The sequence below is a fragment of the Sesamum indicum genome, linkage group LG6 (assembly GCF_000512975.1).
Source record: "Sesamum indicum cultivar Zhongzhi No. 13 linkage group LG6, S_indicum_v1.0, whole genome shotgun sequence".
Taxonomy (NCBI): Eukaryota; Viridiplantae; Streptophyta; class Magnoliopsida; order Lamiales; family Pedaliaceae; genus Sesamum; species Sesamum indicum.
The window spans coordinates 19,138,040-19,150,563 of record NC_026150.1 but is presented as its reverse complement, the minus strand read 5'-3'; the positions used below and the strand labels follow the sequence as shown (position 1 = coordinate 19,150,563).

Below are 12,524 nucleotides of genomic sequence, written 5' to 3'. Positions count from 1 at the left end.
CATCAATTGCGATAGTTCTAATTTTAAATTTAAATTGAAGACTGATAATCAAGAAATAGTAGTCGTAATTTCTATTTGATTCTTCAAACATTTTCATATAATTTTGATTTTACTAATATTAATAAACTCGTGGGAGTATCCCAAACATTCCATCGAGGCACGGATGAATTTAAGAAAAAATAAAAATTTAAAAAAAAAAAAAAAAAGGCTTTGATTACAAGAATTAGGATAGGAAAAGGACGATGAAAGTGATTGGGGCCATTGGAATCCACTGATTCCTTAGTGGTTGTTTGGGTGTGGAAATGCGTACACATGTCAGTATTTTAAAACCTCAAATATCAATTACATGATGCTTATTGGTTCTCTTACCACTCAATCCCCCTCACAACATATTTCCCACAATAATATAAAATAAAAAATGAAACCTAAAATACGTATAAAAAGTTTTCTAATCATACCACTAGGGAGTAGTAGCAGTGTCCAGAATTCACCAAAAAATAACAATTATCAACGTTAAGAGTAAAGACAAATATTTATGTGGTGAGGATATATCTTAAAAACCTTCCCATAAAACAGTTACGATCTTCAATCATGTTTTGTATTTATTTTATTAATTTAAAATTTTTACAACCTGATTTTGTATACCCAAAAAAATTTTAATATGTATCATAATCATGGGTTCATTTTGACGTCTATAATTCACGTAAATCAAATGGTTGGTAGATGCCCTCCATGTATTAAGTACAACTTTTAGTACTTCAATATTCTGACAATTTTTTTTATCATTTCTCTTACTACCTACTAACTTAAGTATTGAAAAGCAGCCTTCTCGATATTGTTCCAACGATAGTGTGTTTTGTATGCTTATACCTTGGATAATCAAAACGTATATCAGCTAAAATTACTTTAAAAAAGACCTTGTTTGAATTTTCAGCACAATTTTATGAAATAATCAATAAAAATAAATGAAGTCTAATTAAATTTTATAGTCATCAAAAAGTGAAAGTGTGATTTCAATGATGATAAATCACAGTTAATCTACAGAAAATATAAAGAGATGGATGAAGGAAGTAAAAAAGTAGAGGGGTTTTAGGATGGATGATGAGATATTCCCACACCAAAGTAGAGAGAAAACCAGATAATGGGAGTGAAAAGTTGATTGGAACCCCAGGGCATTCAATACCTTGTGTAGCTGGTGTGGGTGCATCAGATTTTCAATATAGTCCTCAAATGAAATTAAGGTTGTCATTCGACCATCAAATACAAACGTATTTTTCTATGTTATTATAAAAATCACCATTGCAACAAAAAAGTAAAAATACATTGTATAATGTTATTGACATTTTTTAGGAGTGCACATGTAATATTAAAAAAACATGGATAATTTCTGTAAATAATGTTGATGTTTCTAATAGATGTATATTAATTTTTCAAAATACAGAGAGTTTTGTGTAAATAGACTATAGGTCATGGGGCCTAGTTTTACTTTATGTAGTGTTTTAAGATACAAGCACATGATACATAAAAAATGTACGATAATTTAAATATATGTGTGGGGGTATAAAAGGACGTTTAATAACATTTTGAGGAAAAATAAAAGAAAAAATTGGCATAATTTCAGATTATATTTAAGGAAGAAACAGATGATGAGACACAAGTGTCTCTCCTTTGCTTCTTTATGTCTGCTTCATGACAACCTAAGGAAGAGGTACAAATTACAAATACAATATATACTAAAACCATAGTAAGAGTTGAGAATCATTTTTTCAGTCACATATTAATTCAAATAAACTATGTTATGTACAAACTCTAATCTAAAGATTGAGTCAGAAGCTTACTTGTACAAATGTTTGAAGAATATTACCAACTCCTGCTGGAAGCCGTATAACAGGCAAAGAACACACAACACATTAGGAAGGTGGTTGGTAATCTTGCACAAGATATTTGCAGCAGTATCTCATCATCCGCAAATGAAATATGAGATGGACAAACCTTCAACAATCCCCACTCAATACTAAAAGCCCCCACAAACCTCATACATGTGCATTTTGTCTTCAACAACAGTGGTCCGAGGAGAAAAAGACAAGGCGGTTCCATTCATTTCCCAGATGCACATAATATGATTACATCATGAACCATGTTCGTCTACTCTCGTTCCAGACCACAACTCGGATCAGAAGATGTTGGTGTTGTTCAGCATACAGTTCTAAAGCATTAAGCCGCTATCAGCTCTAAAGTTTAAATCCATAAAGTGATCACTCATAGTATTATCTTAAGGACAATAATGCAATAAATGGACAAGGATTTGAAGTGGGAAACACAGCAAAATTTTTACCCAAACAGATACAATATGGATAAAACTACCGGTTCAATCTCAAATAAGTATAAATGACACTCACCCAGAATCAAAATTGAGAGTAATTCTCACTACATCCAGCTCTAGCTGTATCAGTGATCTAACCACAGCTCTTATGGACATTTTAAGTTTTTCCAGAACTGTTACTGCAAACCTGATTGTTTTTTCCACGAACACGAGCTGACTTCTTTAAGTAACAAGAGTTCCATTCCCCTCCATCTTGTGCATAGTAATCCATCGGATAATCCACCCGTTCTTGCACATTCTCATTTCTACAACAGTCTCCGCTCCTCGTACACTCTGAACTTCCATTAGACCTTAACTTCCTCTCCCACCACCCAGCCAAATCCCCAAGGGCAATCTCCGCTTCGAAAGAGGTTAGCAATGGCTTCTTAAACGCATCCCCCCAATCAATCGACAACCTAGGACAAGCAATCTGAACCCAAGCATCCACCGCATCCCCAAACAGCTCAATCTTCTTAGGTGACAATTCGGATATCAAAACGACCATGTAGTCCAATCCTCTATCCCTCATTTTCCCTTCCAGTCTCTCCAATACCATTGGATTTCCTTGTCTTCCTAATGTTCCTAGAACAATCCCCCAACTCTTCGCCCCAATCGCCCTCTCTATAGCCCTTCTCCTATCTCCTTTCATCCCCTCATGGTCATACTCCTCCAAGAACAACTTCCCCAAATAAGGATCATATCTAAACGCCCTAATCTCAGGGTTTGCTATCATAAAGGCCTCCAGATGGAATCTTCCATCCGCCACAAATATAATCACGTCATCCTTTCCAGCACAAACTTGTAATTTTACACTCGGTGCAGTGCACCCCAGAACTTCCCCTGCGGACAACGGCTTCGATTGGGGAATTAAAACCCTAAACCCCAAATTCTCGAGCTCGGGCTTCACCGCTCGGATTGCATTGGAAAACTGGATCGTCCCAGCCATGATGAAACTATTGGTTTTATCAGGGCTAAAATTGTAATTCAACTCGTCGAGAAGCTTCCGCGTGTTGATGGCGATTTCAACGAAGATGTAGAGCACGGGGATAGTTGTGGAGTCGATTGGCACAAGGCAGCTGTGGCCGAAGTGCACGAGGAGGTGGGCGTCGAGCGCACGTGCCGAGAGGTCATCGACGCAGCAAGCGCCGTAGGTGACATCGCCGAGGATAAAGCAGTGAGTGACGCCGGCGAAGGTTTTGAGGATATCAGAGATGACAAGGGAGTACATCAGAAGGCCTTCGGGGAACTGGAGAGCGACGCGCGTTGCGTTCGTTGAGCGCGCCCGCCATATAATCTTGTGGATCTCGAAGTTGTAGTTAGCGGGGAGGAGGGAGATGGCGGAGTTCAGCGCAGCGTCGTTAAGGATGGAGTCCGGTATTTGGTTCTTCACGAAACGCTTCGGCCGAGCTTTGGGCGGAGGTCGCTGCTGTTCTACGAGGAGGTCGGAGGGAGTTCTGTCTGTCGTTGTTTCTGCCATTGTCGCCGGTCCAACAACTGTTAACTGTGCGTGCGTGGTTGTAGTGAGACTCGAGCACTAAAGTTCGAACCTTGGGCTTAACTTAACTGGGCTTGGGCCGGAAGGCCCTAAGCTCATTTATGGAGTTCAAATAATATAACATTAAAAAAAGAGAAAAAGGAAATCATATAAATTAAATATATCTCTTTTCAATGTCATGCAATTTAATTGTTGGTTTAATTGTTACTTGGGGGAGTGAGATCACAACATTTTCTGTAGTAGTCTAATTCAATTGTTTAAAATTTAAAAAAATGAGCAAACATTAGGTTTTCTTGGAGGTGTCCAACTAAAACAACTGATATCACGTTAAGTTAGTCGAGTGCAAGATTAAGAGATTCTTTAAGTAAATGATGTAGCTCTGCCCAATATGATTATGGAGTATTTATGAAATCAAATATCTATACTTATCCACATGTCGTGATCTTAATATTTTAGGTGTTCCATATTGGTGATTCTGGGATATGGGTAGCCTTGGATTGGGTGCGACTCAACCCTATAAAAGGTTCACTAAATTGTTGTCTTATTTGCGCATTTTTAGATCAGATATTTGGTGTTTTTTCCTCCTCTAAAATGCTACAATGTGGAGTACATCTTCAATGAACAAATCTTTCTCATCTTGAACACTTTTAATTTGATGAGCTCATAAAGAGAATTTTGGGACCCTTTCTTAATCTCTCGCAAGCTCCGATGATTGTTGTGTTTATAAAGAAAAAAAAAAACTCTAATAATTTCCTTCTTATAAGTTAAATTCCAAATTCGATTATAGTTAATTAAGATAAGTTTTTTACACTTAATGCAGAAACTAAAAATTGTTTAATGAGACATAATGAGCGATTAAATCAAAATAATTATACTGGGATTAGAAGTTACAAAATAGAACTTTTTATCAAAATGCAACTAATTTGGATGTAGCTTCAAAAAATAATTATTGAAGAAAACCACCAAACGACACGAGAACAAACTCAAAACTCAAGTTTGACCTGATACGAGCCTTATAGAACCTGCAAAAATCCAACAGACGACGTTCAATGTCGAGCTCCGATGACGGAAAAACTCTAGTCCATAAAAATTATTAATGCGTCTCGTTCTATATACAATCCCCAATGCATTTCTCAAGAATCATAAATGTCACTATAGGCACAAAACTGGTGAGGAGCACACAATCTGTGCCAAGAACCACAATCTACTCTTGTGGGACAAATGGTGAGGAGCTCACATCTGTTGTGCTGTAAAAAGAGTCTTCTGCACCACCATAATAGTTGTCGTCCCTCTCATCCTCCCATCTCACCACTTCCCTTATATACTTGAATGCCTCATCCACCGTCGGCCGATCCCTTGCCCTTGCTTGCCAAACAAAGAGCTTTCGTCCGGTGAGGGAGGCATAAAGATCCTTGAACTTCATGGCTATGTAGAAGTAAGCTTGGTTAGCTAGGGACTGGTTGTTGTGATGAGTACGCAAGGGCCTAAAATCCGTGAACCATTCACATGTGCCGAGAGGGGCACGGTTTATCTTCTCCTCGAAGAGGTCGTACTTGTTTAGAATCAACACAAAAGGGGTTTCTTTGAAACATGGATGCCTGATCATCGACTCCAAGAACTCTTTACTTTGAATCATCTTGTTCTGGAGACGCATGCCACTGCTGGCGGTGTCTGGAGAAACCCATACCTGATCGTAGTCGCTCAGGGCAACACAGAAGATGACTGCACGGACATCCTCGAACATTTCCACCCACTTGCATCCTTCATTCATCCCCTTGGCGTTTACTCTGATAAGTTGGTACCTGAAGGATGGAACATTAAGTGAAGATAAAATGAATGGCGCTGATTTTTGGTTTAAGTAATTTTCCCAAATGACAAAATGAAGATTTTAAGTTACAAGTGCTTATTTTGTAGTCACTAATGCAACTCCAGACTCGGAGACTGATTTGGTTGTACCGTCCTCAACCCAGAAAAAGAAAATACTAGATAAAAATTCTTACTTGGTCAAAGGTGAGGGCACAGCTTCCAGATTTTCTGTGTACGTTTCTGACATTGGACTACGATCATCCAGGGAGAACTCCATAAAGGCCAAGCCATTCCCCTGAGTCACCCCCTCGGCATACAGTATATCACGATCTGTCGGTTCATATTCATTGCTTGATATCTCAACAGCCTGTGGGGCAAAAAATGGTTTGAGCAGACGTCTAGGGACATACTGCAGCTAAAGCATGCAAGCAAATCCCTGAAAGCACAACAAGTCAAAGAACGCTACCCTGCTTAAGAAATACTCGGCTACGTCTGGTAGAAAGTAAAGTTCATTCTTTCTCCTGTACGTCTCCTGTATAGCAGGATCTCTCCACACTTCTTCAACGAGTGGAGCATACTCTCGCGTTGCAGCAGGAAAGAATGCGTCCAAATCTCCAGTGGCAATGATATCTAGGAGCCAGTCAGAGAAATGCTTCAACCTTGGATTGAGAGCATATATGCATTGATTATGTTCACTGGAGTTACCACCTACCCCTGCAGGAAACTCACGGTCACACTGGATTAAGAATTTATCTAATGAAGTTAAAGTGCCCATAAATGATTTTCTGACCAGAATTCACCATTACTTTATGCAAATAAATTTTCAAATTTGTTATGTTCGTGTTATAATCCAATAACAGCACAACCATGTCGTCCCAGAACACCTGCCTCTCGTGTTACTACTCTAGTGAAGAGTACTTCAATCTTTACCCTTCGATGAGTTCAAGAATGATAAATAGAGTAAATGGTCTGATAACTCGTGGGTCGTGGCTTAATAGAGAGAAAAGAAAAGAAACTTTAATGCAAGACATAAAATAGCATCTTTGAGTTCAGTGTACAGATTTGCCTTGATAAAATTTCAGATCAAAGCGGAACATAGAAGTAAAAGGAACAAATATATAAGCAAAGTTATGTAGTTGTTACCTGATTCAGAGGCTTGTTCGTCTGAATTTTGCCTTTTGTTCCCTAATACAGCCTCCTCAAAACGTTCCCGACCATCGAGCAGAATGCTTAGATATTTGTACATGTTGCTTTGGATCATAAGCTTGATGTCCTGCAACTCTTCAGGGGTGAACTTGTTTCCATACAAAAATTTGGCCTGTTTAGTGAGAAAATACAAGAGAAAGAAGCTCATCAGGCGTGGAGCCTTCTGCAATGAAGATTCCCCCTTTTCTATTAAATACAAGGTCTTAAATAAATTCACTCCATGATGACCAATTAACCACACAAGACTCGTAGCTAATTGATTTCCAAGCTATCCGCTGATATAACCAAGTACAATTCGGTAAGTTTTGGTAAGTAATACTTGTGCAAATAGAAAGCAATTTCCCTGAAACTCAAGAATTCCTTTGACCAGAACGTAGCTCTTTAATTTCCTTCAAATGAGGAATATGCTTAATCTTAAAAGTTTGAATGATATTTACTTCAAAATACTCCAGATATAACATCTCTTGTCATCTTGTGACGATCAGGATTACCTGCTTAAAGATAGTGCTGGTGCCAGAGCCTGGAAGGCCAAGTAGAAGAAGCTTCTGGGTCTTTTTCTGCTCTAGATAATTAGGTAGAGTAGTATAGTTGCTAGGTTCATCCTTATGTCCAAGAGGCTGACCTTGGGGTACAGGCAAAGAGAACAAGGAGCAGACGAATCGGGTCGATGCCTAGCAAAATTAGATTCAAAGAATTGGTCAAATATTCCCCGAACATGTGCTAGTTTCTTAATGATGTATAATAAATAAAGATTCACCAAAAATACCTTTTCCCATATATTGCCTCGGATATTATTTTGGCCTTCCTCCTCGTAACGACCATCATCATAAACCCAAAAATGAGTGTCACGAGGACATTGCACATTTGCAAGCTGGATTACACATACCAAGTAACATATAAGGACTAATTTCACAAAAAAGAAACCCCGGTCAGGCTAATAAGCATGAACTGGCAGAATATCAAATTCTCTTAATTGGTTCAGACACTAAGTGTGAAGCTCTAGAAAGAAACTTCCCTAAATAAGGGCTGCAGTAGAACTAGATGAGGTGGCCAAGACCTGAGTTATAACCTCTTGCATGAAAATGAATTAAGGAAATTTAATCGGAAATCTATGCATATCTAAGTGGATTGCTTCATATCTCTGTTGCCGAGACTTATTCAGCAATTACTATGTCATATTAGAAAGCAACTTCATCATTAGGCAGGTAGTAATGAACATGTGTTCCACTAACAACAAAGAATGCAAAAGAAAAGAGCTAGCACATGGCAATTCATTATGAACTTCCTATAGTTCCAGGTTTTCTCCGTAATACTACGCATGCACAAATATACACACACCAAGTTTGATGTACCCACAGCATCTGATGTTCAGTCATAAAAGAAGAACAAACCTTCAGTACTCTCAGCTCAAGTTTTGTGATTTCCCGACCATTGATGTATACCTCAGTATTTCCATTGCTTGCATGAGGACTAAGTTTCCCAGTGAAACTTAAGTTTGAACTAATAATTCTATCAGGCTTTTCTCCTTCCTATTAAATCGGCATGCAAACTGTATAAGCAACTTTACTTCCCAGAGAAACCTTGAAAATTTTAAGTCATTTACATGTAATAAATTTGATACCTTTCCCCAAAGACCTGATTCCTTGTCATACCAATATCGACCTGGCTTCAGCTTCCTAGGAGGTAGAGGGCATCCGAGAAGTTCAGCCATTTCTTCTGGTTTTAAAGGATATCCATTCACAATCAGCTGCTCCGGCCGAAGCTGATTAGCAGAACATTCTTTTTCTGCTTTCATTATATGTTTGACTTCCAAAGGACACAATAAACGTGACAACACCCTCGAATGTTTACCCAATTTGAAACGCTTTGACTCATCAATGGGTTCACCTATGCAAGTAACACATTTACGCCCTTCTGGCATGGAACCCATAGCTCTGAGCACACAATTGCTACAATATTTTGCATCACAAACCAGGCAAGACTCCTTGGTTTCCCACTTCCCTTTTCCACACCTATAACAGACTCTGGTTTTCTTCCTTTTCTTCTTTTCTTTGGTCACACCAACAAATTCAGGAAATACTTGTTTCTCTGCATCTACCACCTTCCTCTCGGATCTATCAACAGTATTGAAGGTGACCACTGTGGCTCTCCTTCCTTCATTAGCATGACCCCTGGGAGCATTATTGTGCTGACTGTGCATTGAAGCAGGAGAAGCTGAAGGGGAAGGCGAAGAAAAATCAGCGTTTTGCAGAACAGACACCACAGACTCTGAACTTCCGGACATCCTCGGACTTTGATGAGGCGGACTGGTAATGCTTGCAATACGAGACACTGGCAAGGGAATTGGTTCAATCACAGGTGTTGTTTCACGAGCCACTGATCTCCTAGATTCTGAAACAGGCTCAGCAATTGGAATTGCATCTGCATTCATATCAAGGGGTTCTAATCTGGGAAGCTCGTACGAAACTGCAGGGCCCTTATACTCCATTGCTATTGAATAATCCATGTCATCCTCGTCCGGAATTGGAGCCCCCGGAGGTAGCATCTTCCTCACCATCTCCTTCCAATCCTCTGCCCCATTTTTATCCATCTTCCCTCACACCAATCTATCTATTCCGCTACGATCAGCAGGGCCCAGTTCAACAGTTCCAAAAGTACGATACAATAACTTTCACAAGAACCAAACAAACAATAAACTACAGAGCAGCTGAACAACTCGGGTGTTACACAACTTTGAAAAAACAAAAGAAAATAAACGAGAGTCAACTGATGAAGTGAGCCTGGTAAAGTTCTTTTCAATGTCAGTGTCTAATCAAGGAAAAGCATAACCCGACAGCAGTTCTCCACCAAAGATCCAAGAACACATCACCTGCGCCATAGCCCGTTCCGCCAAAAGCCTTCAAATATGGAAGAATTTTATTACACACACTGAGCAAAGATTAAGACCCAAGAAAATCAACAGTCCGATATTGCTGCATTCCACTTGAAGACAAATAATCAAACAACTTACAGGCATATATAAACCAAAAATTAATGAACATTCAAAGCGTATAACTTAGAAAAGTAAGCTTCAAGATTTTGGAAGTCGGAAAATCCAAAGTCATACTTCCGACAAAATACCAAATCCCAACCCCATGCCAAACCAACTTTCAACTTTCAAACCAACTCCATTACATGACCCCATAAGTGAATAAAAAATTACATACACAATCAATCTTTCAATTCTTATTAAGATGGATAGAAATGCCGAGAAAAGAGTGAAAAAAAACAAACTTTACGGAAAGCAAAGAGCTTTATGCATAAAAAGAACAGGGCAAAGGTTGAAAACAAAAAGCTTTTCACATATGCATTTAATACCTGTGTAAAGAAAAAGGTAGGAATGTGAACGAATCAAGGGTTGGGTTAGGGAGAAACACTGCTGTAAAAGCTGCTTTATTTAGGCTTTAAAGCTCTGAAAAATCAAAAGGGTAAAAACTCCATTGTTTCAAAGAATCTACCCCTTTTTTTCTCTCAAAGAATCAATCCCTTTGGATGTGGAGAAAGCACAAACACATAAACGTATCACATGAAAGTCATTTGTTGTATATACATGATACAGCTACAGGGAGCCGGAGATTGACTGAGAGATGATTTGCTGAATACGGGGAGGAGAGAGAGAGAGAGAGGGGGGTCCATGTGAGTGCACCAGTTTAGACTGTGATGATGATGGGGATGGAGAGAGGTGTCTTTGGGTGGAGCGTGTAAGCACTCGCTCTAGTTGCGGGTTGGGTTTGTCTGAAACTATCTGGCAAATATCTGAATTCTGTATTTAGATAATGTAAAAATAAATATTCATGTGTGTATTTTTATGGTAAAAAATAAATAATCAAATGAAAATTATTATCTATTTTATTATATTTTGCACATAAATAACAGTACATATACTATAAACAACATCTCATAATTTACTCTGTGAAGCAACACTCATTAAAAGTGCAAATGCAAAAATAAATAATTTTCATTCATTTTTTTTGGGTTAAATTACACTTTTATATCCCTTAAAAATATAAAATTATTTTTTTAAAAAAAATTAAAATTACACTTAAACCCTCTCTAAAAATTCACTGTATACACTCGTCCCTCTTTCTTAAAATTTGCACAAAAAATACTGATGTCCAAAAAAATTACATAAAATTTTAATTTTACGCCTCATTTGATATTTTATATAAAAATTTTGTACTTATAAAAAAAATATAATAATATTAATCTCACTTCATATATATATATATATAATACGCTTATCTCTTTATAAGTATGTATGCATAAAAAAAACTAAATAAGGGACAAAATTAAAATTTTATATAATATTATTTGTTAATATTAGAATTTTTTGTCAAAATCTTAACAGAAGGAAGTTAGGTGTAAATGAAATTTTTTCGAAGGATGTAAGTATAATTTTAAAAAAATTAAAGAAAAAATATAATTTCACAGTTTTTGATGGAGCCTAAGTATAATTAATCATTGTTTTTGTAATAAAATACTCGAGCAATTTATTTTCAGTTCCATGAAGCAATTATTTCTTAATAATAATGTTGAACACTAATGGATATTCAAATAAAAGAAATTATATGAAAGGCGCTCAGTCGAAATTTGCGCAAAATATAGATAAAAAAATCATATTTATATACCTGATTAAAAAATAGTTTATTAATCAAAATCAATGTATTTTTTAAAACTATTAAGTTTCTAACTTATATGTTAGTGACCATAATAATTAACATATACCCAAAGGAGGAATTAAAATTTCAAAAAGATTTGAAACGATTACAAAAAATAAAGACAATTTAATGATTGCACACAAAATATCAAGTGATAATTATTTAATTAATAAATTTTACTATAAAATAATGTAAAGTAGGCAATTACTTTGATGTAAATTGGAAGGAGCATTTTAGTGAAATCATGTTAAAACACACAAAGATGCGCCCAATGCTTTACTAAGAAAAAAAATAAGAAATTCATAAATGAATATCTCCACGCGCGCTTTGGAGATGTGAATCGTCAAATGCTGAAATTCATTCTTACCATCATCATTAGTCAAACCAATATAAAGTTCATAGGTCAAACAAAAATAAACTACCTAATCCCTAACAAAATTTATATTTTCTATTTTTTAAATTTATTTTTTTAGTCAAAATTTATTTAATTTACTGATATTAATAAAAAAAATATATATTAAAAATTAATATTTATTCTCAATTAATTTATTACTAATTTATTGCGGATTAAATAATATTTTTATGATCAAATTATCTTCATACAATTTCACGTATTAATGCACGTGAAGAGTTATATGTTCATTGTTATAAGAGTAGTTTAATTGAAAAAAATTGTCAGATCTGTAATAAGTTAATCAAGAGAAATTTTTTTGTATTCTAATAGACATTCCAACTTTGTTCAAAATAGATAGTTTTTTGTTAGAAATTTTCACAACACTATTTTGTCTTGCAAAGAGAATAGAGAAAAAGTAAATAAAAATAAAAAAACATGGCGTGGAGGACCACATCATTAATGTCAATTGAGGACATGGATAGCCTGACAAATCAACACCACCTTCATGCTGCCACTTCAATTATTAACTCACCCCCCCCCCCCCGCACCTTACTTTATTTCTTG

At 36.6% G+C, this 12,524-nt stretch overlaps 2 protein-coding genes across 3 annotated transcripts; both read right to left on the bottom strand.

The window, feature by feature from the left end:
• On the bottom strand, positions 1,778–3,916 carry LOC105165124 (2-(3-amino-3-carboxypropyl)histidine synthase subunit 1). The gene is made up of 2 exons (XM_011084017.2): positions 2,400–3,916; positions 1,778–2,206 (listed from the first exon to the last, which is right to left on the bottom strand). The coding sequence occupies exon 1, from the start codon at positions 3,837–3,839 to the stop codon at positions 2,481–2,483; it is 1,359 nt and encodes a 452-aa protein (XP_011082319.1). The 5' UTR covers positions 3,840–3,916; the 3' UTR covers positions 1,778–2,206; positions 2,400–2,480.
• LOC105165123 (extra-large guanine nucleotide-binding protein 3) lies at positions 4,838–10,522 on the bottom strand. 2 transcript variants are annotated; one of them, XM_011084016.2, is made up of 9 exons: positions 10,227–10,522; positions 8,491–9,766; positions 8,261–8,398; positions 7,636–7,740; positions 7,361–7,540; positions 6,807–6,981; positions 6,130–6,377; positions 5,858–6,030; positions 4,838–5,659 (listed from the first exon to the last, which is right to left on the bottom strand). In XM_011084016.2, exons 2-9 carry the CDS (start codon positions 9,457–9,459, stop codon positions 5,062–5,064), a joined length of 2,586 nt encoding a protein of 861 aa, XP_011082318.1. In that variant the 5' UTR covers positions 9,460–9,766; positions 10,227–10,522; the 3' UTR covers positions 4,838–5,061. The 2 variants fall into 2 exon arrangements, with proteins under 2 accessions (XP_011082318.1, XP_020550418.1); XM_020694759.1 differs by lacking the exon at positions 10,227–10,522 and adding an exon at positions 9,880–10,053.

Coding starts and splice junctions, on each gene's coding strand:
- LOC105165123 (XM_011084016.2), bottom strand. CDS start 9,459: ATGGATAAAAATGGGGCAGAGGATTGGAAGGAGATGGTGAGGAAGATG. Junction 7,741..8,260: donor TTGAGCTGAGAGTACTGAAG/GTTTGTTCTTCT, acceptor TGTGTAATCCAG/CTTGCAAATGTGCAATGTCC. Junction 5,660..5,857: donor GTGCCCTCACCTTTGACCAA/GTAAGAATTTTT, acceptor TCCATCCTTCAG/GTACCAACTTATCAGAGTAA.
- LOC105165124 (XM_011084017.2), bottom strand. CDS start 3,839: ATGGCAGAAACAACGACAGACAGAACTCCCTCCGACCTCCTCGTAGAA.